The 24,784-nt window shown below is 40.8% G+C and overlaps 2 protein-coding genes across 3 annotated transcripts; one reads left to right on the forward strand and one right to left on the reverse strand.

The window, feature by feature from the left end:
• Positions 1-2: 2 nt before the first annotated feature.
• GFM2 (GTP dependent ribosome recycling factor mitochondrial 2) lies at positions 3-18,485 on the reverse strand. 2 transcript variants are annotated; one of them, XM_040091282.2, is made up of 22 exons: positions 18,193-18,485; positions 17,893-17,981; positions 17,506-17,595; positions 16,895-16,979; positions 15,896-15,941; positions 14,908-15,005; positions 13,719-13,844; positions 13,234-13,322; positions 10,866-10,954; positions 10,109-10,169; positions 9,827-10,012; positions 7,940-8,020; positions 7,066-7,214; positions 6,379-6,519; positions 6,199-6,298; positions 5,463-5,652; positions 4,194-4,270; positions 3,549-3,687; positions 3,249-3,434; positions 1,670-1,785; positions 1,244-1,426; positions 3-785 (listed from the first exon to the last, which is right to left on the reverse strand). In XM_040091282.2, the coding sequence occupies exons 3-22, from the start codon at positions 17,578-17,580 to the stop codon at positions 657-659; spliced, it is 2,346 nt and encodes a 781-aa protein (XP_039947216.1). In that variant the 5' UTR covers positions 17,581-17,595; positions 17,893-17,981; positions 18,193-18,485; the 3' UTR covers positions 3-656. The 2 variants fall into 2 exon arrangements, with proteins under 2 accessions (XP_039947216.1, XP_039947217.1); XM_040091283.2 differs by lacking the exon at positions 17,893-17,981.
• Positions 18,486-18,538: 53 nt separating this feature from the next.
• Positions 18,539-24,485, forward strand: NSA2 (NSA2 ribosome biogenesis factor). The gene is made up of 6 exons (XM_040091286.2): positions 18,539-18,778; positions 19,055-19,242; positions 20,841-20,991; positions 21,339-21,518; positions 22,626-22,818; positions 24,217-24,485. Exons 1-6 carry the CDS (start codon positions 18,776-18,778, stop codon positions 24,282-24,284), a joined length of 783 nt encoding a protein of 260 aa, XP_039947220.1. The 5' UTR covers positions 18,539-18,775; the 3' UTR covers positions 24,285-24,485.
• The last annotated feature ends 299 nt before the right edge of the window (positions 24,486-24,784 follow it).

Genomic DNA, 24,784 nt, shown 5'->3' on the forward strand with positions numbered 1-24,784 from the left:
ACTTAAATTAGGAGCAAACTATCTTTTTTATTTCAAAGTATCACTTGCCACTTTTCTAGGTAACCAGATAATTGCAACCCATAGCAAATCAGAACCATTACAGCTTAATTCACTAATTTCTAAAGGTAAACAAACAAACAAATTCTTTTTCAACATGCTGCAGGGTGGTAGGTAGGAATTACTGTCCTGGGAAAAACTGATTTTCTTGACATGTTTTTGCACAGATCTTACTTGATTTGCAGAAGTATCTATTTCACTTTCTTGCAAAACACCGGTAGAAGTTACACCCAGTCCTGAATTCCGGTTGATAACTGGTTTCTACCAGTAGAAGTAATACCTGCAAGTTGTACAGTCTAAAGTGCTCATAACCATATCCTTTATACAGCTGAAAACAAATCGAGATACAGACTATCACTTCTCATTACAGATGTCCACAAGCAACAACTTGTGGTTGCATCTCTGCTTTGCAATCATGAGGTTATGCCAGCAGAGCAGAGTCTCTTGAACCTTCCTCCCTGGACAGTTAAAAGCAGTCTGTTCATACAGCTGCTAACTCATTTTTCCCCATCACCAGTTGATCTGAGATGAACTCACTGGCAGTACATATGAAAATATTTAACAGGGGGATAGAAAATACTGTTCCTAGAGAGTAAAGATCACACCAACCCCATCCTCCTCTGAAGAAGTGCACTTTGCTCCTGACTGCTCAGGGCTTGATAACTGGCAAGCTCCAATGTGAAGGTTGCTGAGCCTGACGTTAGAGAACGCAAAACTGTTGAGTACCCCTGGACAAAATGGAGAACACACATCACTCAGGTTAGCAGAAGGGGAAGGTAAGTTAGCATGGAAAACTGCTTAGACCACAGAGAGAGAAAAAAAGAGTGCCAGAAGAATACTGCACTGTACTAGTAAGTTAACTTTACAATATTACTGTATTAGAATTGCAATACATGCATGAGTCAATAATATTTTTTTTTATAAACTGTTCCCCATAAAACTGGTTTTAGTATTTGCTACTACTCTAACTTACAGCTGAATACATGCTGGTTTAGCAATCTGAATTGGGCATAAAAAAGCTATTCAATTTGTGGGCACTTCCCTCCGACCTTCAATAATTAAAATACAACTTAAAAAATTCATTCTAAATTTACTTAACCATAACAAAGGGAAAAGTAAACTGAAGCCAAACATTTTAAAGCATATTAAAAAGATCAGTTTTACCATTGGTAAGGTAATCACGTACCATCATTTCTGCCAGTGGAACAGCAGCGACCACAACTCTGTTATCCTGACGAGACTGAATTTCCTGAATATTACCTCTCCGCTGTGCGAGATCAGCAAGTGCTGCACTGAGGTGATCTTCACTCACTGTGATTTCTAGGTTCATCAGTGGCTCCAGTATTTGTACACCAGCTTTTTTCAAAGCCTACATGGAAAGGAAGGACGTTATGTTAATGTACTCTTATGAGCTTTTTAAAATAAAATTGACATAAGTACTTCTATCACTAAAGCTGACTCTTAACTCTCTACTTGCAAAAGTTATAAATTCCCCAGCAAGGGCATTACAAGGGCATGCGAAGAGGAACAACGGCCAGGTATTGATACACATATATTTTCCCAGCAGTAGATCATGCTCCTGTGTTTACAGCAGCTTACAGTTTCACCGTACCTTTTGCATGCAGCGGGAGACACAGGCTGATACCATTGTGTGCGAGGTGTCTGGGTGCACTGTCAGTGATTGCACTGTCACATCTATATCTTGAACTGGGAATCCAAGCAGAGGTCCTGCGCAGGGCCACAGAGAAGAGAGAAAAGGGAAAAAAGAAACCAAACCACCAAAGCTAATTTGTCTTTCAGAATACTAAGATGCATGCAAAAATTTTTCAAAATTAATTTGAAGTCTTTCATTTTCCTCTTCGCTCTTTCCTTCCCTGTCCTCCCTCCAAGGGGTGTGGCTATTGGTCATGTTCCTCATTTTGAGGTTTTGTCATTACCTAAATTTGCCAAAAGAGACTGAAGAATGCAGACTCATACTTCCTTACTGTCTTTATCAAAAGCACAAATAATATTCAGAACTGGAAGCTCCTGAATATACTCATCCAGACAACCATTACCAAAAAGGCATTTTTAAATACATTCTGTTGTCTAAAACTGGTCTCTTCAACAAGACATCATTTGAAAAAGTAGGGAACCTTTTGTTTAACCAGAAGCCAGAATATTTTATTTTCCTTTTGAACACAATATAATCACAGCAATGCCTGATACTAACACATACCCAAAACTCTAGGGGTAACTCAGTTCCATAAAAGGATAAACTAGTGTCCTAGGCACTAGTTTACCTCCCTCCAACCCAGGACTCTTCACCAGACCAAACTGTATTAGTAAGATCTGAGGCCTGAACCACATCTAAAAAAAAAAAATCACTTTTTTTTTAAGAGAGAACATGACGAGGTATTTTTATTTTTTAAAAGCACTTAATGGCATCAATTTTAGGCTGGAGACAGCACAGTTCTGAAGTTTCTTCACGAAACGTAAAGAAAGCACGTTTAAGGGATTCCACAGCCAAAGATGGGAGATCCTTTTGAATTCCACAAAACAACTTTGAAAAATTACTTCATGCTGGTTCTTAAAGAGAAATTCTCCTTTGTTAATTCACTACCTATTGATTTTATTGTAAGGCAGTTTTCTGCCCACAAGTTACTTAAGACTTCCTATTTTTAATCAAAATCAAGGACACTTTTAGTCCTTTAGAAAATGCAGACTTTGCAATTAGGTAAAGCTTTTTACTAAAAACTCAGGGATTTAGCATATTTGAAAATCAAAAAAATGCATCAGTAACAGAAGTGTAATACATGCTGGCCTATGAAACCATTTCTGTTATATCACTATGGTTTACATTATGTCATCGAGTAAATACCTCATCTCTTATACCACATTAAAAAATGAACCAAAAGAACTCCATTAAAAAATGAACCAAAAGAACTCCATGCTCACTGCTGAGTGACTGAAAAGACATCAACCTTAAAAGCAAACCAAAGGCATGCTGACTTCCATTCCTGGCAGAGAAAAAAAGGTGTTTGGCAATTTTTGTACTTGAAGACATTTTGTAATTTTCCTTTGTACCTTACATATAGGTTAGTTGTACGTATATGTACTGCCTGCTAGTTTTCAAGCTACCAAGCAGTTTTTCCTTCTAGAAAGTTGTCTCTTACAAAAATATTAGACCAGTGTAGCTGACATAACTTTACCTTGAATGCATGAATTTGTGATTCCGTTTTCTATAGCTCCTTGGAGTTCTTTGGGCAGTACTTCACTGACATTCTCAGCATAGCTGATGATGGGCTTTGTTGTTGCTCCTTCTCCTGACCTGGGCCTCACCTCTACCTCTGCAGTTACACAGTGTCGTTTATCACCTACTGTTTTGTCCAATACATCTGCAGGGGGAGAAAAAGAATAATACATAAAATTCATCTGAAAGTTGCTCATATATCATTTAAATCAAGCTACAAAAGCAGAAACAGGATGTTCCTTCCATCCACTCGTTTCACCTGTAGCTTGGGCAGCATTTAAGATGGTTTCTCGGTATGCTATTTGAAGAGGTCCCAAATAAGTCTCAATTCCATATTCACGTTTGATTCTGTCATGAATGATTTCTATGTGTAGTTCTCCCATGCCACAGAGGATAGTCTGGTGAGAAGATAATTAAGAGAGAAGGGGAAAAACATGCAAAATGCAGGTTTTAATACAAATTCTTCAAACAAGGACTTGCATGCTTCAAACTGTCTCTTACAGTTGCTTCTAATTCTAATGGCCATAATATTTTGAGTTCTGAGGACTCTAGAGAAACACACTGCTTTAAGTAATCTGACAACCAGATTTAAATGAGAGGGTTATTACCAGTACTCTGCTCACCATAAAAAAGATTATCTTACCTAACCTTAAAGACTATGTAATTCAAACCTTTCTAAATACAGACCTGTCAAAAACATGCAGAGCACGGCATGACTTCCTCTGTTCAGTAAAGCACAAGTGCCCAAGACTCCATTTTAATTTCATACACAGAACCATGTATCATAGGAACATTCAGAGAGTCTTTTATATTAAAGAGAGTCTCAATATGCAAATGAACTAACTAAAGTGTGGCCTTGATCTTCTAAAATATTGTAAGATAAGCAATAGAAGATTCATCTTACTTGTCCTGTGTCAGGATCTGGCTTCACTTTTAAACTTGGATCCTCACGCTGAAGGCAGCTCAATGCATTATCCAAGTCTGTACAGAAATATCAAAGATTATATCTGAAGCGAATTCAGTAATTTGAAGATCAGAATAAATGCCTAAATATCACTTTCCTCAAAACAATCAAAAGGATCCTAGAGGAGCAGAGATTTTGGCAAACAAAGTCAGGTCAAATTACAATTAACCAGCAACTTCTGATTTTATCCCAAATGTGCTACAGAGTGCTTGAATTTAATTGCTATACATTCTATTTCACAGTGGTATTTTGTGCTTCTGTGAAGACAGAGTGGAACCTACATATTATTCATGAAGTCTGTAAATAACTGATTACAAAAACATCAACTGTTACATAATTTACTTAAGTATTTCAAGATGAGTTTGACATGAAAGGGTTGAAATGAAAATGTACATAGTCTTTTATACTGGATTAGGGTTTTTTTTCCTGATTCCCCATTACCTAGCTGCTGAGGAAACCAGCAGAATGATGAACCAAGAGCTAAAACTGCATTCATCATACCTTACAGTGTTTGGTGGAAAAAAGCAACAAAAGCAAACAAACAAATGCAAACAAAAATATCCAGACACCACAAAATCAGTAACACCTTATAACCCAGTGGCTCAGCCTGCAGACATGTTGTTCCAAATCTGTTTTACACCTTACTCCATTCTGTCACAGTACATTGGTACTTATCCCTCCTGCTCTTCACCCCCAAACAAGCTCAGCTGTGTTAGAACAAAGATACAGAATCTAAAGGGTATTTCCAAAAAGAGTCAAATTTTCAAGCTGTCTGGAACAAGTAGTGTTGGGAAAGACAGGAAGATTACAGGACTGCAAGGATGCAAAGATGAATCCTAACTAGATAGGAAGTCTTGGCATACAAAGACTTTATAGAGTAAAACTGGGAGTGCCAACTGAAAAAAACCCCCACATTTCAAGGTTATTTGTACTCAGGACACTATGCACAGCTCACCACTGTAACTGCAGCAAAACTCAGAATGAGTGCCTCCATCCCTCTATTTCTAAATGAAGAAACACTAATTTTCTAGACAGAAAAATTAGAAAAGTAGTAGTACCACTACTGCTTGACACTAATAGCAAAGGATATGGACAACCATGATCTGAAGCGTACCATCAGTATAAAAATCACCACAAAGAACCGTACTAGAACTCAACGGCTGTTGAGTTTGTGCAACTCCCTCATCCAGCTAGGTGGCTGCACTGTACCTGGTTGTCTGGCCATGGAGGGCGGTTCAATGGTACAGAAGAAGACAGGCTCAGGGATCTCAACACCTGCCAGCAGCAGACTGTCTACACCACCCACAGACCTCTTCTTTTCCCCAGCATCCCTTCCAGCTCGGCGTGCTGCAGCGACGGCCGAAGCCTTTGATGACACTATGGTATCTCCAGTGGCACTCTACAGATCAACACAGGAAGTGATGTGAAAAAAAAACAAACACCAAAACCCACAAACTCAAAATGTATGCCAAAGCTGGTTAAATTTTAGAAAATCTGGGCAAATGAGATTTAATGGAGGCTACTCAGACAGTAACAAATTATTAAACTAATAGAAGCAAGCATGAAAGACATTTATTTGAATTTGAAACTGTTGCTATTGGGTAACTGATTCAGAACATAATTCTTCTTCCCCACCCCACAGGAAGTCTCTTTCTGACATTACACTGTATTTTAAGAGTTACAGTATTAATACAAGCTCAAACCCTAACAAAATACACCTTCAGCTCTCAGTACTTTCCGATCAGCACTGCAGTTTCCAGGTCAATTACTGATATTTGTACATTGTGGTATTTAATTTTAGGAGGAAGTACATATAAAAGTACTTCAAATAAAGCAAGTTTACATATGTCACAGCGAACTCTATCACATCTGAGATACAGTATCATAGGAGTAGAAAGCACACTAGTGAAACAAGCTCCTTTAGAATATCAGTATTTTTCATTACCTGTTTTAACCCAACAGTCAGGGCAATGTTGCCAGGCATTAGTGATGGTATTTCAATTTGCTGATCAGCAAAAGGCAGGAGCAGCCGGCTCATTCTTTCTCTGAAAATTAAACTCTCTGTTACTCAGAACTTTGACAGACGTTCCAATGCTACACTGAACCACACCTCTACCTTACTCACGTGCAACTTTTGTTAATATTATATACAGCTGACTGAGGTTTCAATGAACCTGAGTAAACTCGAACAAAAACTAGTGGTCCACGACATTTATCATGAAGAACTTTGAAGGCCAGGGCACACAGGTCATCCTTGTACCACTGTCTGCAAAACAAAAAGCACAACAAAAAGCATACTTGTAGGATGTACTCACTCATACTCATATTTACCTAAATTTTCACTCATTTAAGAAGTGATATGTTGCTTACTGCAATGTTAATGGAGGCAGACTTTCAAAAAACATAATTTGTACTGAAAAATAATAATCTAAGCAGTTCCAGCTCCAACAGGATATGTAGCATCTTACATCATCTTAGGTGCATCCTACATTGCAGCTTATGTGATTCAGACAATACTAAACAGGATTCCTAGATTTTTGTAAAATGAGAATGACTTCAGATTAAAAAATGACTTAAGACTACAAAGTGCAAGTTTGACAACTGGAGATAAATGCATCCAATTCCAGTAGAACTGACCACAGCAGGTTCAGTACTCAAGTACTGAACACATCTCTACTATTACTTAACACCTAAAGAGGGTAAATATTTTTAAAGAAGGTGAATGCTTCGTTAATTTCATTTTCTCTTTTTGTGCTTTCCTACTTATTCTTCCTTCTTTTTCTTCTGAATTTCCTTTTCTGCCTGTACTTACAGAAACTCGTGTGAGCGCTCATTAGGTGCAGGCAAGTACAGAGTAATAGCATCCAGTAATGGCTGCACCCCTTTGTTCTTCAGTGCACTGCCACAGAGGACAGGGACGGCCTTCTGAGCTAGCGTGATTCTGCGGATAGCGGACTGCAACTGCAAAACCAGAATTATTTTCTGTTAATGCATGATCTACAGCTTAGCCTTAAACTGCACTCCAGCTTTCAGATACTGCTAACCGATACCCAAAAAGCTAAAACGTATGTCTGTAAAGACAACATCACTCATACAAAATCCTTTCACTGCTTTTAACAAGCTCCAAACCATAAACCCAAACACTTAGATGCTAAAGCAGAAGACACTGGTTTTACGATTTCTAAACATTTCACACAGATCTGCTGCTGTTCTTGTTGTAACAGTCCTTTTAATTCAGTATGTTGTAACTCACTGCTTTCAACATGCAGGGTCTAAAGATCCAACCATTTCAGAGTAGCTGAGATGCTGGTTTTGGTAGTGAGAATCAACAGCTCCGTCACAAACTGCATTGAGTCTACCTGAAAGTTCCATTCACCTTTCAGTAAACTCTTTTGCAGCAGTCTTTTTCAAAAAAACCCCCCACCTTCCTGAATAAATGAACCCAACTCCTGAAATTATGCATGACGTACCTAAGAATCATAGCGTGTCTTTATAAAATTCCTAATTCCAAATATATTCTGTTCTAAATTCATACGTATCACACGACTGTTAATAACAACTTCATAAGATTATATAATCTCTTTTTTATTGAAAAATCTGCAAAATCATAATTTGCACATGTCAAAGGAAGAATAACCCCAACCTTGCAATAAGAGCTTGTAAACACTTGTAATTGTAAAAAATACCTTGTCAGCTGGTATTAAGTCAAAATTTTCATTATTTTCTCCTAGAACCAGTTCAGCAAATTCATCATCCAGATCTGCAACCTTCAACAGAATAGTTCTTTATTATTTCGCATACAGCAGTTTCACAGAAAAGTTACATATCCTACTTAGGGTATATATAAACAGAGCAGGAACAAAGCCTTTAAAGAGATCAGTGATTAAAAACTCAAATCATAAAAAATTATGGAAATGAAGGTTTCAAGAAAGGATGGGGGAAAAAAACCCACTTATAAAGCTGCTGTCAAGCAAAATATCAGTGGGAGAGAGAATGCTTGTACTTCTCCCTGAAATGGAAAAAACCTCCAGCCATACACTGAAAGCCGTGAAGGGTTTAACTGATGTACTCCAATGCTGCAAACAGAGGGAAGCCTGAAGTAAGCAGCAAGCAACCTTTGCAAGCCAACAGATACTGAGCTGGAAAAAACAAGACAAGCATCAGGGCATTTTGGCCTTCTTCACGTCAAGGGTTTATAGGTCCAAGAGCGTGTCTCTCTTTTCAAATTTTACCAGGTAGCTTGACATGTAACTTAACTCCTTAAACATCTTGCATACATCCCTGCACCGTCACAGACTCAGGACACCCAAGCACAGGAAAGCACTCTGCACCCTCTGTTGGCTACACCACCAATTGGCCAAAATCTGAAATAAACCCTTGATAAGCAACTAGAAGTCTTATCAAGTTAACAGTTAAAATGTGGGAGATAAAGGAAATAGTTAATTTAATTAAGTGAAAGTAAAGTGTGCAAAAGGGCCAGTATTCAAAATGCTACATTTTACAGGGTTTCCGATAAGGAATATTAGCAGCACAGAAAGCATTTTGAAAAAATATTTTACAAACACAAGGTTATCTTAATTATCACACTACTGGTCCACCCCTTCCTCCTTCAGGAAGGGCCCAGAAATGAAGGGGGAAAAACTAACACTGTTCTTACAAACCTTTCTATTTGACAATATATTTCTTAAGATAAAAGGCTGGGTATTAACACTGTCATTTAAAACCTACTAAGTTTGAAAGCCAGACTGTGTATATGTTGTACTGAACTCAGAGCACTGTAAGACAAATCTCTCCAATTTCAGGGGAAACAGAAAGCTAGCATCATCTGTTTATGCACTTGCACAATGTTATTCAAAGTAGTGTGGAAGGCAGCCCTTTCAACAAAAAGGATCAATTTATGATTGGATTGAGCTGCTTCTAACACAGCATTTAGTGCCAGTTTGACCAGGCTGCAACATCCCATCCAGCTTCTAGCTGTCACTTCAGAAGGGTATGGATACCCTGCAGATTTCAAGTCACATCTGTCAGGTTTCCTGTGACTGTACCAAATATATTTTGGTATCTAAGACAGTACAAACACTGTCTGCTTTTAGCTTCCCCAGCATAAAAGAGACTGACAAAATTCCATTAGAAAACCACTAATGGGGCTGGAGCACAGCTGGAGGCCCAAAGAGATGGGTTTGTCTGGCTTGGAGACGCTAAAGCAGGATGCAAATATTGTCTCTTGCTGTTTGAAATAGTGGTAGTGGCCCTGCTTCAGGGGAAACAGAACCAGATTCTCCTCAGAGGTACACAAGGAAAGCACCAGCATGCCTGTCCCAGCTTGCAACACGGTAAAATGCCATTGGAAATAAAGAAACTGTGATCAAGCACTGAGACAAGATGCCTACAGAGAATCACTGTCCTTTGACTTGAAAACTCAACAAGCCTACACAAGTCGACCTAAAGCTGAAGTCAGCCCTACTTTAAACAGATCATTTAACCAGACACCTCCAGAGGTCCCTCCAGCCTATTTTTCCTACTGCTCTGAGTAATGGTTTTAAATATATTACATATTTACTTTAGAACTTTACTTGTTCTATTAAGGCATTTCTTGCATCCTGGACTTCTTGGAACAGGTTTGGGTCATCAGTCTCCAACAGCAGCTTTCGCTCAAAATTTTTTCCATCATCCAAATCAGAAGCAGGTTTCCACATTATTTTCTCCTTAGTCACAACATCAACCAGTCCTCTGAAGGTCTTGGCTTCTCCAATGGGCAACTGCAAACAGAACGGAGACTTCAGACAGCTGCAAAAAATTAACAAAGGAGTTCCATTCCAATGAAAAGGAAACAAGCATTTAATTTCTAAGCTTACCTGTAATAGTAAAGGTTTTGTCTTCAACTTCTGTTTGATGCTCTCAACAGCGTATGTAAAACTACAAAAGAACAGATACTAAGTTACACAAAACTTTATGACATCAGTAAAATAGGCTCACCATTCCCTATTTACTGCAAAAATTACTCCTATAATTACACAAAAACATGTGTTTGCATAACCAAAGGAGTACATAGCCAGTATTGACATTAACTGGGTTGCTCTTGATGCCTTAAGTTTTAGCTTTCATGTGTTTCAGATTCTGTGCTGCTCAGGGGTGCAGTTCTGAGCCTCATATTAAGTGCTGGTAAGCTCTCTTCACAGAGTAGGTAGACAAAACAAATCCTTTTCCTGCTGAAGACCAAGGACAACAGCAGGTCCAACTTTCAGGCACAACAGCAAAAACAATGGTGGGCCGAAGAAGGAGAACTAGAAAGGATGGGACTTTACAACCTGGAGCTGTAATTGGACAATTAAACCCCAATATGCAAATGGACCAAAACGTATAAAAATGTTAGACCTCGTGACCAGTCACCCATTTTGTGACCATTCTTTGTCCACCTTGGGTGTAGCCCTGGCCAGGCTCTTGTTCTGCCCAAGGTGTACCCTAAAGGCCTTTCAGAAAGTATCTACTTTAGTTCTGTCCATTCTCTGTTTCAGGTCAGTCTCCCCAAGGCATCAGTCTATGCTTAACTGGAAAACACTAGACATTCTCTTATACGCTTTTTAGCAATTATTAAAACAACTGCCTGAATACCTTGCCCTGGTTTTGTCCATCTTGTTTAAAAAGCAAATTCGTGGTATCTGGTATTTGTCTGCTTGTCTCCAGACTGTCAGAGTTTGTGCCTAGAACAAAAGACAAAATGGAAATATTAGTGTCAACAATATGGTCCCCAACACCACTGAAGGTCTGAGCTCAGAGCAGAAGGGAACTGTGCTGTGCATTGTGACAAGCCCATATTTAACATCACAGATGAACTCCACAAGCAGCTTTGTCTTACTTTGTCTCTCAACTGTTGTCATTCCCTTTCCTGCACTAAGGGCATGCAGGCATAGTGGCAAGGGAATGCAAAGAGAAACTCAGCATTATGGGGGGCATATATCAGGGAAACTCCGTAATGTGGCGACTTCATGCTTTATTACCAAATTACTTAGGCACACACAGGCAAGCATTTCTGTGGCTACACATAACACTAAAAACTACTGTGTTTTTAAGAGTAATTTGTGCACTGCTGAGCCATTAATCATGTGTATTTTTATTTGAAAATTAAAGCAGGTATACAGAAAAATCAGTTCCAATTCAGTAAGTCTCTTACCACTACATGGAATAATGTACAAATTTGCTACAGTTTTAGAAAAAAACAAGCAGATCTAATTGTTTTGCTGTTGGGGTGGAGGCTATTACTCAGTTCAGGTTCATATTTAATGGCATCTAAATTTTTCCAGTAGCAAGTCAAATAATGTGACTTTGAGTGATTAAGAGTGCTTTCATTCCTCAGTCTGGAAAGAGGTTATGTCCCATGCAAGAGGAATTTCACATAACTTCTCTATAGGACTGAACTACTGAAACATCTCATGCTGTAAAAACTCCAGTTCTAGATTGCTTCCACCTTTTCTGTACTCTGTTAAAAAGGCCATTGGGGAGGGGAAAACCTGCCTGAAAACTACCTGTTTTCTACATGAAACCTGAAAATGAGAAATTGACCAATATTAATTTCAATCCACTCGTGGTGTTAGTCAGAAGCATTCACCTCAAACAACATTTGTAAAAGACAGCAATGAAAGAACAAAAACATCCCAGACTTATAATGGTAATCACATTTATTTGCTGCTTGTTGCCATGAAAATTCCTGTGCACTACAGGATTTAAAATTAAATGCTCAGCTTCCTGAAGCTGAATTTTGATAAAGGCATTGAGAGAAATAATACAGAGAAAAATCTCTGTATATTACTTCAGCTCAATTCAAATAATTAGATATGGTGGGGAAATAACTGGAGAGTGACTGGAGGTAAAATCAGAGAAAGCTGGGAAGGTACATTCACCCTCTAACAAAATTGGTAGCTGTGGAAATTAAAGGGTAAAATGGAGTTGCTGCTCCTCAGACAGGATGTGGTCAGCAGGCCCTACTTCCCACACACAGTACATGCTGAAGGGGACTAAATGGAGGCTGGAGCAGAGTGGAGACACCATGTCCAGGCTCTGCTGAAATCCTTGCAAGAGGGGGAACTCGGTGGTATCTTGTAGCAGATAAGCCACATAGCAGCTGTCGACCAAGGGAGAAAAAACAAGATTCCTTGCTGTTGAACCAGGAACCGTGGCCAGATCACAGCCATACACCTCCATCTTAACGGTGACCTCAAATGTAACACTGATGTTACCCACATACAAGGTACAGCCACCCCCCACTGAACACGATGCATGAGCACAGTCGCTCAAGCTCCACCTAAACACAGAAGCTGTGTAAAAGTAAATTAAAAATGGGGAGAAGTCAGATACGTCTGGGAACTTCTGGGATCAGACAACAGGCTGAACTTGTCTTCAATCCCACAGCGACATCTGTTGGATAAGAACTGAACTCTTTCCATGCTGAACGACGACATCAAGCTAACTTTGGTTAGGTATTACAGCTGGTTAGCATACTGCTTTGAGGACATTCCTGCTGTCACCAGAAGTCTTCAAACCTTAACCTGCTGCAGTTTTCAGTTGCATTAATGAGGAGTGTTATTGCATACACTGTTGGGTCCTTGTGGAGTGCTAACAGTTGCTGGCAGCAGGTAACACACTGCGCTGTGGAAGCCCAGGGTGTCTCTTATGCTGTTGGCATGTGTCCATGGACCTCTCCTGAGGCCACCAGAACAATTAAGGACCCCTCAGGAGGGCATCCTGTTTGCACATGACCCTGAACACGGTGGTTGAACCACACTCTGATCCCGTGGACTGTTCAGTTGAAGAGTCCGTGGGTTCTCATAATAAGACACTGACAGACTGAATCAGGCACAAGGGTCTCATCTTTCCTGGGGAACCGACAGACTAATCAAACACAAACAGGTTGAGAAAATTTCTCCCCTTTCCCATGACTGCACACACACACACACACACAAAAAAATGCAACAGTTGGTTTTACCTCAACACCAGCTGAAGCATCGAATACTGCTACTGCTCCATCCAGGACTCTCAAACAACGCTCAACCTCCACTGTGAAGTCCACATGGCCTAAAAAACAATCTTCCTTTTATATAATCACAATTCAAACAGGCAACATCAACAGGTCACTACATATTTAAACAATTTCCCTTTCTTCCAAGTAATGTCAAAACAACTTTTTCTTTACTTGCAGGGAAATACACCTATCAGTCTTTAAAATAAACAGTATTATTAAAAAGCAATCCAAGAACTGAGAACAATTTTAATGTGGAAACATCTAAGATCACTTTATATAAGCTAGATCTGGAATCAGCGAACAACAATTATCCAAAGCTTAACAGAGCTTAGCATAGGCATTTTTACTAACCAATTAAATTTTGCACTATATTTAAGACAAAGACACTTTGTGACACTCCACCTCACCCTCTCTCCCTTAATAATGTGAGTACAGCTAAAGAGCAGTACCTGGGGTGTCAATCAGATTGATTCTGTAGTCCTTCCAGTCAAAGGTAACAGCAGCAGACTGGATGGTAATGCCACGTTCCCGCTCTTGTGCCATAAAATCTGTCACCGTGTCTCCATCATCAACATCTGCAAACAGAATGCAGAACTGGGTAGGTAATCAATTCAAAATCTGAAATTGTCTTTGAATACAGATGTCAAGAGAGAGTTGGAAATAGTCCCTTTTACATAAATATATATATATATATATATGTATGTATGTACATAAATATATGTATAAGCTATGAAACTTAGCCTTTTTAAAAACATTATAATGCCAAGTAATTTACCCAGCCTCCCTTTCCCAGGAATAAATGCCCTGCAAATAAAAGACAAGCACAAGTGAAAGACAAGCACTTCCAACAACCTTTTTGTTGCTCCTAATCCTTAGTAATGTCATGAGCATCTTGAAAACTAAACAAAGTCCACAATCATGAACACACTACAGCTTTAAAAAACCTGGCTGCACTCACTGTGTGGAATCTGACTGACATTTTGAAATTTGGCAATCAAAAGGTAATTAGGTTGAAAGTACAAACAAACAAACCACCAAGTAAGAGGTTGGGCTTTGCTTACTTTCCAATAACAAGAGAAGCAGTTCTCATTTTTAAATTAGCAGGATCCCGAGTCCCACTGCTTCACACGCCTAACATCTATCAGTCATATACAGTAGAGAACAGGGTATAAAATTTAAAAGGTCAAAAAGAAACACAAACAGAGGCTGCTGTGACCATTTCAATCTTGAAGAATTCTATTAAACTTGGTGTAGCAAGGAATTCTTCCTGTGCCATGGCTTTCAAAAGAAATGGGTACTTTTTCTTACTCTGGTTTCTTCACAGTTCAAGAGAGAACTCAACAAACTGCTTTACCAGAATGGCCAATAAGCAACCAGTAAAATAAGGAGATTCTCTAATTAAATGTTAAACAAAGCTAATGTGCTGAAAGTAAAAGCAAAATATCAATGATAACTATGATGACTGAAACCAAAACCGCCTTAGTACACAAAGGAACATGCATTAAAATCCAATTAAACTGCAACACAGCTTTGGAACAACAGCCTCCTACATGAGGTATTCCACCAACAACTATACTGCAGGTAATTGTACACCATTAAATTTCTTAAACCTACTGAAATACAAAAAGCATTTCTAACCTCCAAGTGTTCTTATATATCCAGAATAATACAGCATCCTCTCTGTTGTCGTAGTTTTGCCTGCATCAATGTGGGCCATAATGCCAATGTTTCGGATTCTGCATAAAGTGAAAAACACCGTGTTTAGTGCAGTAATTTCTTTTAATCCTGTGATAATTCTTATTTGCATAAATAGTTAATATTCCTCGAGAACAGCACACCAGATTAATAGCATCATTCCTCTGCTGCGTATCTGGTACAGTGCGCATTCTAACACTGAAGAATGTTGGTACTGACATTCTTCAGTGGTGGTATCTTCAAATCAGTAGTACTGAAGAGTGTTGCAAGAAGTTTCCAAGCTCCAGTTCACAGCAGGCCCCTTCCTGAGCTCATGCTCATCCATCTGGCCCTCCCCTCTCTTGCCCATCCCAATCCCTGATACCCAGTGCCCTAAACAACCTGCTGCATACATACCCTTTATGCCCCAACTACAGCACACCCAGCTTCCCATGAAGCTGTCCTTGATCTGGTTCAATCTAGGATCTGAGGTACTCTTCCTTCCTAAAGTACCTCACCAGCAGCTTCCAGAGCTGCTTTGCTTGCCCTGCACAGCACAGGCCTGCCATGAGCCCCCAAGTTCAGCATTGGTGCTGGCTTGATCTCACATCAGGTACACCCCAGCCTCAGCAGCGTTCCAAGGGATCTTCAGCCCTAAAGCACTTCTGTGGCAGCTCAGCCCCTAATTGCCTTGACCTCCTTTAAGGTGGCAGTGATCCCATGGACACAAAGCACACAGCCCTGCCCACCATGGTAATCCAGCTCCCAAGACCTCCTTCCCCCTTCCCCAGCTCCCAGCAAGACCATGGATTTGGAGCTTCCCTGACAGCCTGAAGTACTAACTTTATATTAAACATGCACACGAGACAAGCATGGCAACAACCTACAGTTCTTTACCACATCAACTGCTCTGACTGAAGTTACATCCCAACAATAAACTAGCTTGATGTACCTGGATATATGAGGATTAATGACAGAATGCAGAGACTTAACATCTCCTGGAAACAAACAAAATGAAACAACTTTTCAGACGCAACCCAATGTAGAAATATATTTAAGAGAGCTTTTAAAAATCTTATTTAAAAAAAAGATTCATAGCCACAAGTCACGACTATCTGTAATCTCTACCACCTCAAATTTTTAGACATGTACTTTCACCTCAAAAAAAAGATAAATGCTTCAAAAAACAGCTGTCATTTAGAAACAAGAGAAAAAAGCCAACACAGGAAAGTATCATCATCTAATTCCGCAGAAGCATACCTCAGCTCAAGACAATGTAACGCTGACATTCATCTGAACTGGTGATTAAATTACAAAAGCGAAAAGTTATTTCTCCTTTAAGCCTCAAAGCACTACAGCATAGTTCTCAGGGATAAAAGCAAGCTGACCCGTGTTGAAAAAATACGGGACTGGGAAGATTTAAATGCTATTTTCTTGCAAGACATATTCTTTCTCACACAGTTCACCTGGAAAGTAAGTTTTCACAGTAATTTTTTACGAAACCAACCCGAATTCAGTTATTCAAGCTCTTGTGTTTCAGGAACACACATAGTACTCTAGTTCATCTTTGATAGGCCACGCAGGATTCAACAATATTTAAGCTAACATTCCTTCACCACCTGCAGATCAACTGTCTCATCAGAGACGCAGCATCTTACAGGAGCCCTTAATGAGGGGTTCCAGCACACACTTCTTATAACATGGATCTTAGCTTATTATTGTTTTCTAAAGGCCTGTGAATTCTGTGAATCTACCGAGAAAAGAGCAGCAATACAACTCTTCAGTCCTTGAGCCGCTTAAGTGCTGTATTTACGTCTCATGCGCTAAATTCCATAAAGAATGGCCAAAAGAATACAATAAAACAGAAAAAATACAGGTATAGGAAGCATTTTTTATTCTTATTCACTTTTAAATTAATCCTTGCTATAAAGAAAACAACATAAACTCGTACCTGGTGGAGAACTGTAGTTTCTCACACTGCAGTTTCGCTGTGTCACACTCACAACTCTCATTTTTGTACTTCTGAAATACATGTACTTGAAAAAAAAAAAAAAAGAATGTTTATTGTTACAACTAGCTACTTCTGTACTTTCTACAACTAGCTACATTTTTGGCAGTTGTAGAAATATAAACTGGGAAAACAAATCCACAGAAACAGATATTGTTTTCAGGAATTTATGTATGGTCAAAACACCAGCTATTTAAAAACAGATGCCTGAAAATGAGGTTTGAACCAAATTTGATCCCAATAACATTTGGGATATTCAGTAAAAATTTATGGCAGGATCAAAATCTTTTTCAATAGCAAAAAAAATTTAAATACATCTAATTATTTGTGTAAATAATTTAACAATGACAAGGGTTAAGCAGTCAAAAAAATGACACAAAAATTACAAATTCAATTCCCAATTCTGAAGTCCCACTCCAACATGAAAGTAGGCATTGTCCAGAAGCCAGCTGTTAAAGACAAAAAAACCCAAACAAAAACCAACACCCCAATTAAAAAAGTTTACTCAGAATAACCCCAGTGTTTCCCTTGCTCACAGAGAAAGTCTAGCTTACCTTATTGCAAAAACTTGATGACTTCAACGCATTCACTGAAAATTTCCCCATAATTCTCAACATTTTGGCTCCCATCTCTAAAGCTGTTCCCTGGCAAGGTAAGTAAACATCGTAAAAAATATTTATGACAGGAGACAGGCTAACTGTGTTCCTTTGACATAACTCAATCACAAAACTTCATTATTTTTGATGGGAAATCAGGTTAATGTTTTTCAGATTATTGCTTTGCAAGTAAAAACAGTGTCAGATCTGTAATAATAATGTTATTAAGGGTTAACAGCATTTATGCAGCCTAAATGCATGCCCACAAACATTAATATATATAAACAATAATATTTCTCAGGGAAATATTAAAGCAGAATAATGAGAATCAGAGTTCACACTCACTCTCAGATAACCTCCACAGCACCGATTACTGGTGAGCAAAATGCAAATAGCTTTTCTAGTCTTGAAGAAAGGATGGCAGAGCAAAGTACCTATTTAAGTCAGAAACAACAGAAAATATTAAAATACTACGACCTTTTAAGAACAGCCAAGAAACACCGCAACAAAAAGCCAAAGTGCAGCAGCGCCAAGATCACTCCTAGACAGCTGCTGGTTATTTGAGGGGACGTCACTGCCCAGCTCCCTTGACTCTTAATGCTTCGTTTCACAACCAAGAGTAAGCGGCTCCGCGCACACACTCACCTCCACTCCCTCATCCTGTGAACGTCCCCTGAAGGTGCCGGCGCACTTTGCTGACCGGGGCAGCAGGAAAGGAGCGGGACCTTCCCGCTGCCAGCGGCGAGTCGGCAAGCCGAGCCCAGCCGAGTACCGCCAAGGACCGATACCCGCTGGCTCTCCGCAAAGCGACACCGCCTTCCTCGCCGCGTTACGAACCTCCGGGGCGTTTCTGCCGGCTCCGGTTCACGCTCTGCCCGGCGGAGCTCCCACACGGCCCGGCCCGGGACCGCGCGGGCCGCGCTCGTCAGCACAGCCGCCGGAAGGCACGCCGCTTCTCCCTTCCGCCGCTACCTCACCTCCCTCCCGCGTTCCGCTCTCCCGCCGCAACCTGACAGACCAGGCAGTAAAAAGCGCCTCTTGGGCCTCACCCCATCCGTTTCTCCCCCTCTCCCTGGCCTCGCCAAGCCCGGCGCGAAGCCCTCGAGGGGCGCGGAACGCCGTGTCTCCGCCGGGAGGAACCAAAGCGGCGCGGGAGAGAGTTTCCAGCCGGGGCCGGTTCTCGTGAGGCCCGCCCTTTCCGCCGCGGAGGAGGCCGCGGGCTGCCGACATGGTGGGGAGCGGGGACACGGGACGCGGGGCTGGGGCGGCGGGATAGGGAGCGGGGACACGGGACGCGGGGCCGGGGCGGCGGGATAGGGAGCGGGGACACGGGACGCGGGGCCGGGGCGGCGGGATAGGGAGCGGGGACACGGTACACGGGGCCAGGGAGCGGGGACACGGGGCCGGGGCGGCGGGATGCGGACGGCGGAGCAGTGGAGGGACGGGTAGGCCCCGCAGTGAGGGTTCCGCCCGTGCCCGCTGACCGTGCTGCCTTCTGCGCCCACAGCCGCAGAACGAGCACATCGAGCTCCACCGCAAGCGCTATGGCTACCGGCTGGACTACCACGAGAAGCGGAGGAAGAAGGAGGGCCGGGAGGCGCACGAGAGGTCCCGCAAAGCCAAGAAGATGATCGGGCTGAAGGCGAAGCTGTACCATAAGCAGCGGCACGCCGAGAAAATACAGATGAAAAAGACGTGAGTGTCGGCCTCCTCTCTGTTACCGTCCAGTTGTCCGAGCGCTTAAAGGATTGAGATGTCGATACTGTTACAAAGAGCTCATCATTGCTTGGGTCGCATGTTATGGTTTTAAATATCGGTCAGGCTGCTAAAGGAAGGGGGCTTTGCCGCAGCAAACATATTTTAGAGTCCCTCTCTTTTAAAAGAATGTTAACAATTCCCCTGCTAGAGGTACTCCCCGAGAAAAGTGTTGACGAGCAGTAGCCCTGGCTAATGTAATCGTGACAATAAAAAGTGAATGCATTTCCGTGGAGCTTTTATATCAGCTCCTGTGTTAGTGTAGCAAGAGGCAGCACACGTTTTTTGCTGATCAATAGAAAATACACAAGAGCACGTGCAGTATTTAAGCAGAAGGCAAAGCCTGTCTTTGAGGATAAACAGCAGTGTCAAGCATAGACAAATAAAAATATTTTTCTGTAAATTTTATCAGTTATCCAGAACTTGAAATCAAAGCTGTTAATGATGCCTGAAACCCAGGCAGGAAAACAGTCCTCCATAGTGCAAGGCCTATAGAGCTCTTATTCTTTATTTGACACCAGGAGCTGGGGGGATAGCTCCACCACAAACTCACTTGTCCATTCTTTGCACAGTACAAGCTTTTATACTTTATTTTTTACTTAATGTGCTTACTTAATGTACCATACTTTCCTAACCTTCATATTGCAACGTATTTTCTAATTGCATGATGATTATATAAGCCCTTGCAGCACGTGCCTGGGAGGTGCTCCTCAGCCCTCCTGGTGGTTGTTTTGATGAAGGCTCAGAAGTCTTCCTTGGGCTTGAACTTTTCACCCCAGCTTCCTGCACGTGCTGTGTAAGATTGTCTGCTCAAATAGCCAGTGGTTAGCTTTTTGCAGTTAGGTTGTTCTGCTAAATTTGCGGATTTCGAAAACATGCTACATTCACGTGTCCTGTTACAAAGCAACTTCTTTCTGCTCAGATCCAGCTTCTTGCATAGCTCAAGCATTATTTTGCTGCCTGGGCATCATTAACAGTCTCACTAATTGCTGATGAACTTCATACCTGTCCACCATGTTGTTTTTTCTGGTTTCAAAGTGTAGGTAGCTGTTTTCCTCTGCTACTTTTAAAGATAATTGGTTAATTAACCCATTATTTGTTGTTGGTCTTTTCTTCCCCCTAGTAAAGGACCTCAAAATTAACAAAACTTGGCCCCTTTTACAAACACTGTTCCTCACACATGTAAGCATTGCCATCAAATCTCAGAAGAGGAGTAGAATGTTATATTTTTTTGTCAGCAGAGAGGAAGGCTACCATCTCTCAAAGTGCTTGGCTATTTGCTTTGGGTCACTCAGAAACTCTTTAAAGAGGTGCATGTCTTTCTTGTGTTCCTGTCCTGGTAGAAAGGGACAGGATTAAGTGAAGTTAGTAGTTTACCCTGAAAATTATTAGTATTACTCCTTAAATACAAATACATAGTACTTCACAAATATCTCTTAAATAGAAATTTGAGCAGGCACAGGCTAAGTTAAAATGACATATCTAGAAAAAAGTCTTTTTTTTCTTCTGCTGTTAATAGTGGCTTTCTTTCTTTGCAGCATTAAAATGCATGAGAAGAGAAACACAAAGCAGAAGAGTGATGACAAAACACCCAAAGGAGCTGTACCAGCATACCTGCTGGACAGAGAGGGCCAGTCCCGGGCCAAGGTCCTCTCTAACATGATCAAACAAAAAAGAAAAGAAAAAGCTGTAAGTAAATGTATCAAAGTTCAGATGCCTAAAATTACGTGTAACAATGACCTCTTTGTATTGCTGATGCTCAGGTTACCCAACAGCCTTCAAGCAAAGAGTAATTAAAACATGAAACCTTGAGTAACTGAACAGTTTAGGACAGTGTTAGCATATGCAGTATCTTGATTTTTGAAACTTCTAAGTGCTGATTAAAATAAGTGGATAGGAGTTGCATAACAACTATGGTCTACCCCTGTGTTTTACAGAAATTAGATTTCATGCTTTGGTTTTTCCCCTTTCATTTAACTATGTGACACGTAAGAATTATTGACCTTTTTTGTTTGTTTGTTTTACCCTCCTTCCAGGGGAAGTGGGAGGTTCCTGTGCCAAAGGTTCGTGCACAGGGAGAAACAGAAGTTTTGAAGGTGATTCGTACAGGAAAGAGAAAGAAGAAGGCATGGAAGAGGATGGTCACAAAAGTTTGTTTTGTTGGAGATGGCTTTACTAGGAAACCCCCTAAGTATGAGCGATTCATTCGACCAATGGTAATGTTTTAAAGCTTTAAAAAATATTTAAGTGACAATTCTTTGATATATTGCTTTGATGTTCTGTGGTAAAGAAGCTTTCTTGTATGATAATGCACTTGATCATTACTCACGTAGAACATGAGTAATAATATTCTTGTTAGTTTCCTTGCAAAAATATAAACCTCTAAGAGCGTGGTGGGGGAATATTTTATTTTTTATATAAAAATTTAAATCTCTACAGTCCCAGTCTATGTTGAGATGCCTGCTTTTATTCCTGTAACTCAGATGATGCCATGAGGTTAAAACTACAAGCTCTCAAGCTCTACAAGCTCTCAGCAAGGGAAAACCTTTATCAAAGGTTCTTTATGTAGCTTTTAGAGATGGAGGTGTCTTTTTCAAGCTGCTATGATTCTCTGAACTGAAGAAGCCCACTCTGTTCTAGGACTTTGGAATTCCCTCCTTTTGGCTTAAGTAAGCTTGAAGCACAGTTGTGATTGTATGCAAGGGAAAAGCTGTGCCTCCAGCCTGACCTTTACTTACACAGCTGCAGGAGCAGTGCCTGGGCTCTCAGCCTGGCAGCACACAGGCAGCAAAGCTGGATTCAGTGGGACTGTGTTGTTTTCATATAAATACCCATTCCTGTTCCCTTACAGGAATCAACAATCACTGTGCAGGCTGCCTGTTGAATTGCAGTCACTACTAGTTTGATGGTCTCACCCAGCCTTGGAAAGATTTTTTTTGACACAGAAAGATGTATGGTACATAATTGTAAATTATGAAGTGCAGGTCACTAGATTAAAAAGTGCTACAGGAGATGGGTATTTCATATTTTGCCATACTTTCTTCATGGAACAGAAATTGTCCAAGGTAACTACTATTATTGTTGGGCTACTACTAAAAATTGACATCCTGAAAACATACATGGAAATCTTTATCTTGTCATTAATCAGGTTTTAAAATAAGTCTGGCAATCTACGATAGGCAGATGACATTCTGTACTCTAGGTTGTTTTATTCTTCCAGTCTCTCTAAACATATGAAGATGAGGACGTAATTTTTAAAGTGTTTAACTAAATCAGTTGTGAGAGCTTAAAGCAAATATTAACTCGTTCTCTTTGTGCAACAGGGCTTACGTTTCAAGAAGGCACATGTGACACACCCTGAACTTAAAGCTACTTTTTGCCTGCCTATCCTTGGTGTGAAAAAGAATCCATCATCTCCTTTGTATACACAACTGGGAGTAATTACTAAGGGTACTGTCATTGAGGTGAACGTGAGCGAGCTTGGCCTCGTGACACAAGGGGGCAAAGTTATCTGGGGTAAGTAAGTTTTAACAAGTTATACTACAGAATTACTTTTTAAAGCTCTTAGTCTTCATTGCATCATGTATTGTTAAGACCTCATCCTCTAGTCATAATTGATCCACTGTTAAAAGTTAGGTTTGGGCTGCAGTAGAAGGAGCTAATAGGAACTGTAAAAATACAAGCTGTAAGTGTTCATCTTTGGCTTTCCATTCACACTTCCAAAATCAAATTAGATGAGGTTCAGAGCAAAGACTCAACTTGCTTGCCTGTCTATCATATTGAGCAATGCCACAAGTTGTAACCATGTGAACTATGAGCAGTTGAATTACATTTGCAGCGGAAGCTTTGTGTGGAAGCCTCATCAACAGATTCTGCACCTGGGATGGGGCAGCCATGGTTGTGTGTATGGAATGGGGAACAATAGGCTGGAAAGCAGTGCCACAGAAAGGGACCTGGGGGCAAGTGGCAAGTGGAACATGAGCCAGCAGTGCCCTGGCAGCCAGGAGGGACACCCATATCCTGGGGACAGCATCAGCCAGGCAAGGGAGGGGATTGTCCTGCTCTGCTCTGCACTGGGGCAGCCTCACCTCCAGTGCTGGGGCACTGCCGGGTGCCACAATATGAGAGATATAAAATTACCAGGGAGTGTTCAAAGGAGGGCCAGAAGGATGGTGAAGGGTCTGGAAGGGAAGCTGTACGAGGAGAGGCTGAGGACACTTGGTTTGTTCAGCCTGGAGCAGAGGAGGCTGAGGGGAGAACTCACTCTGCTCTTCAGCATCCTCCTGGGGGAAGCAGAGTTCTGATCTCTTCACTCTCGTGACCAGTGACAGGACTTGAGGTAACAGCACGAAGCTGAGCCTGGGAAGGTTCAGGCTGGATATCAGGAAAAGGGTTCTTCACCTAGGCTGTGGTTGGGCACTGGAACAGGTCCCCCAAGGAAGTGGTCACAGCAGCAGCCTGACAGATTGCAAGAGGCATTTGAACAATGCTTACAGGCACATGGGGTGAATCCTGGGGGGGTGTCCTATGCAGGGCCAGAGCTTGGACCCAGTGATCCTGATGGATCCCTTCCAACTCAACATATTCTGTGAATCTGTGATTATTCATAGGATCAGACTGACTTCATTAGAAATTAATTTTAGAGCTCTGAGAGGATTAAAAAAAAAAAAAATTCTTAGGTTTCCTATTGTCCAAGTGAACCACTCTGTTTAAATTCATTTCTAAAAGAGAGCTTGAATATAATGTTTTGAGAACCTAAGCTGACAGCTGAGTAGAAGGTAGATTTGGATTTCAAAATGCATTTGAGTCCCTGTACTTTAGAGACTTGTTGATTGAATTTGCAAACCTAGGAAGATCTAATCTATATGAACTACTTCTAGGTTTTGTAGACATGTCATTTCCTTTTCTCTCTAGGGAAATATGCCCAAGTAACTAACAATCCGGAAAATGATGGCTGTATTAATGCAATTCTACTTGTTTAAATTGGATACCAAGTGCTGGATGTTAGCACCTACCAAATAAATGGACTTTGCCCAAATTCAGAAAATCTGTGGAACCGTCAGCCATTCCAGAACAGTGATCCCACAAGCTGATGAGGAACTTCAGCCAGAAACAACTGCTCACATTTTTATATTTATGTTTGCCCAGCTGAACGTTGTCCAAATAAAGAGATTTAATTTTTATGCTTTGCTCATGTGGTGTGTATTTGATCTAAACCTTTTTGGTGTTTTTACATTACCAGTTTCCTTGCTTTCGTATGTTGTACCTAATTCAGGTCACATTCCCATAGGGAAAATTTCCCATATGGGAAATACATCACTGTCTCACACAATGTCCTGCTGTAATAACTAAAGGTACAGAAGAGCATGCTAATTTTTATTCACCTTCTGGGAGAGCAGAAGAGCTGGGAAGCTGTAGCTGGAGTGTTTCTGCAGGCTGACATTAGAAATTGAGCACCAGATCTGATACTTGCCCCTGCCGA

The sequence above is a fragment of the Hirundo rustica genome, chromosome Z (assembly GCF_015227805.2).
Source record: "Hirundo rustica isolate bHirRus1 chromosome Z, bHirRus1.pri.v3, whole genome shotgun sequence".
In the NCBI taxonomy this organism is placed as follows: Eukaryota; Metazoa; Chordata; class Aves; order Passeriformes; family Hirundinidae; genus Hirundo; species Hirundo rustica.

Coding starts and splice junctions, on each gene's coding strand:
- GFM2 (XM_040091283.2), bottom strand. CDS start 17,580: ATGGGAGCCAAAATGTTGAGAATTATGGGGAAATTTTCAGTGAATGCG. Junction 5,653..6,198: donor TGACTGTTGGGTTAAAACAG/GTAATGAAAAAT, acceptor GTTGATCTGTAG/AGTGCCACTGGAGATACCAT. Junction 1,786..3,248: donor CACAAATTCATGCATTCAAG/GTAAAGTTATGT, acceptor GGCCCTGCGCAG/GACCTCTGCTTGGATTCCCA.
- NSA2 (XM_040091286.2), top strand. Junction 21,519..22,625: donor AGCGATTCATTCGACCAATG/GTAATGTTTTAA, acceptor TTTGTGCAACAG/GGCTTACGTTTCAAGAAGGC. Junction 22,819..24,216: donor AGGGGGCAAAGTTATCTGGG/GTAAGTAAGTTT, acceptor TTTTCTCTCTAG/GGAAATATGCCCAAGTAACT.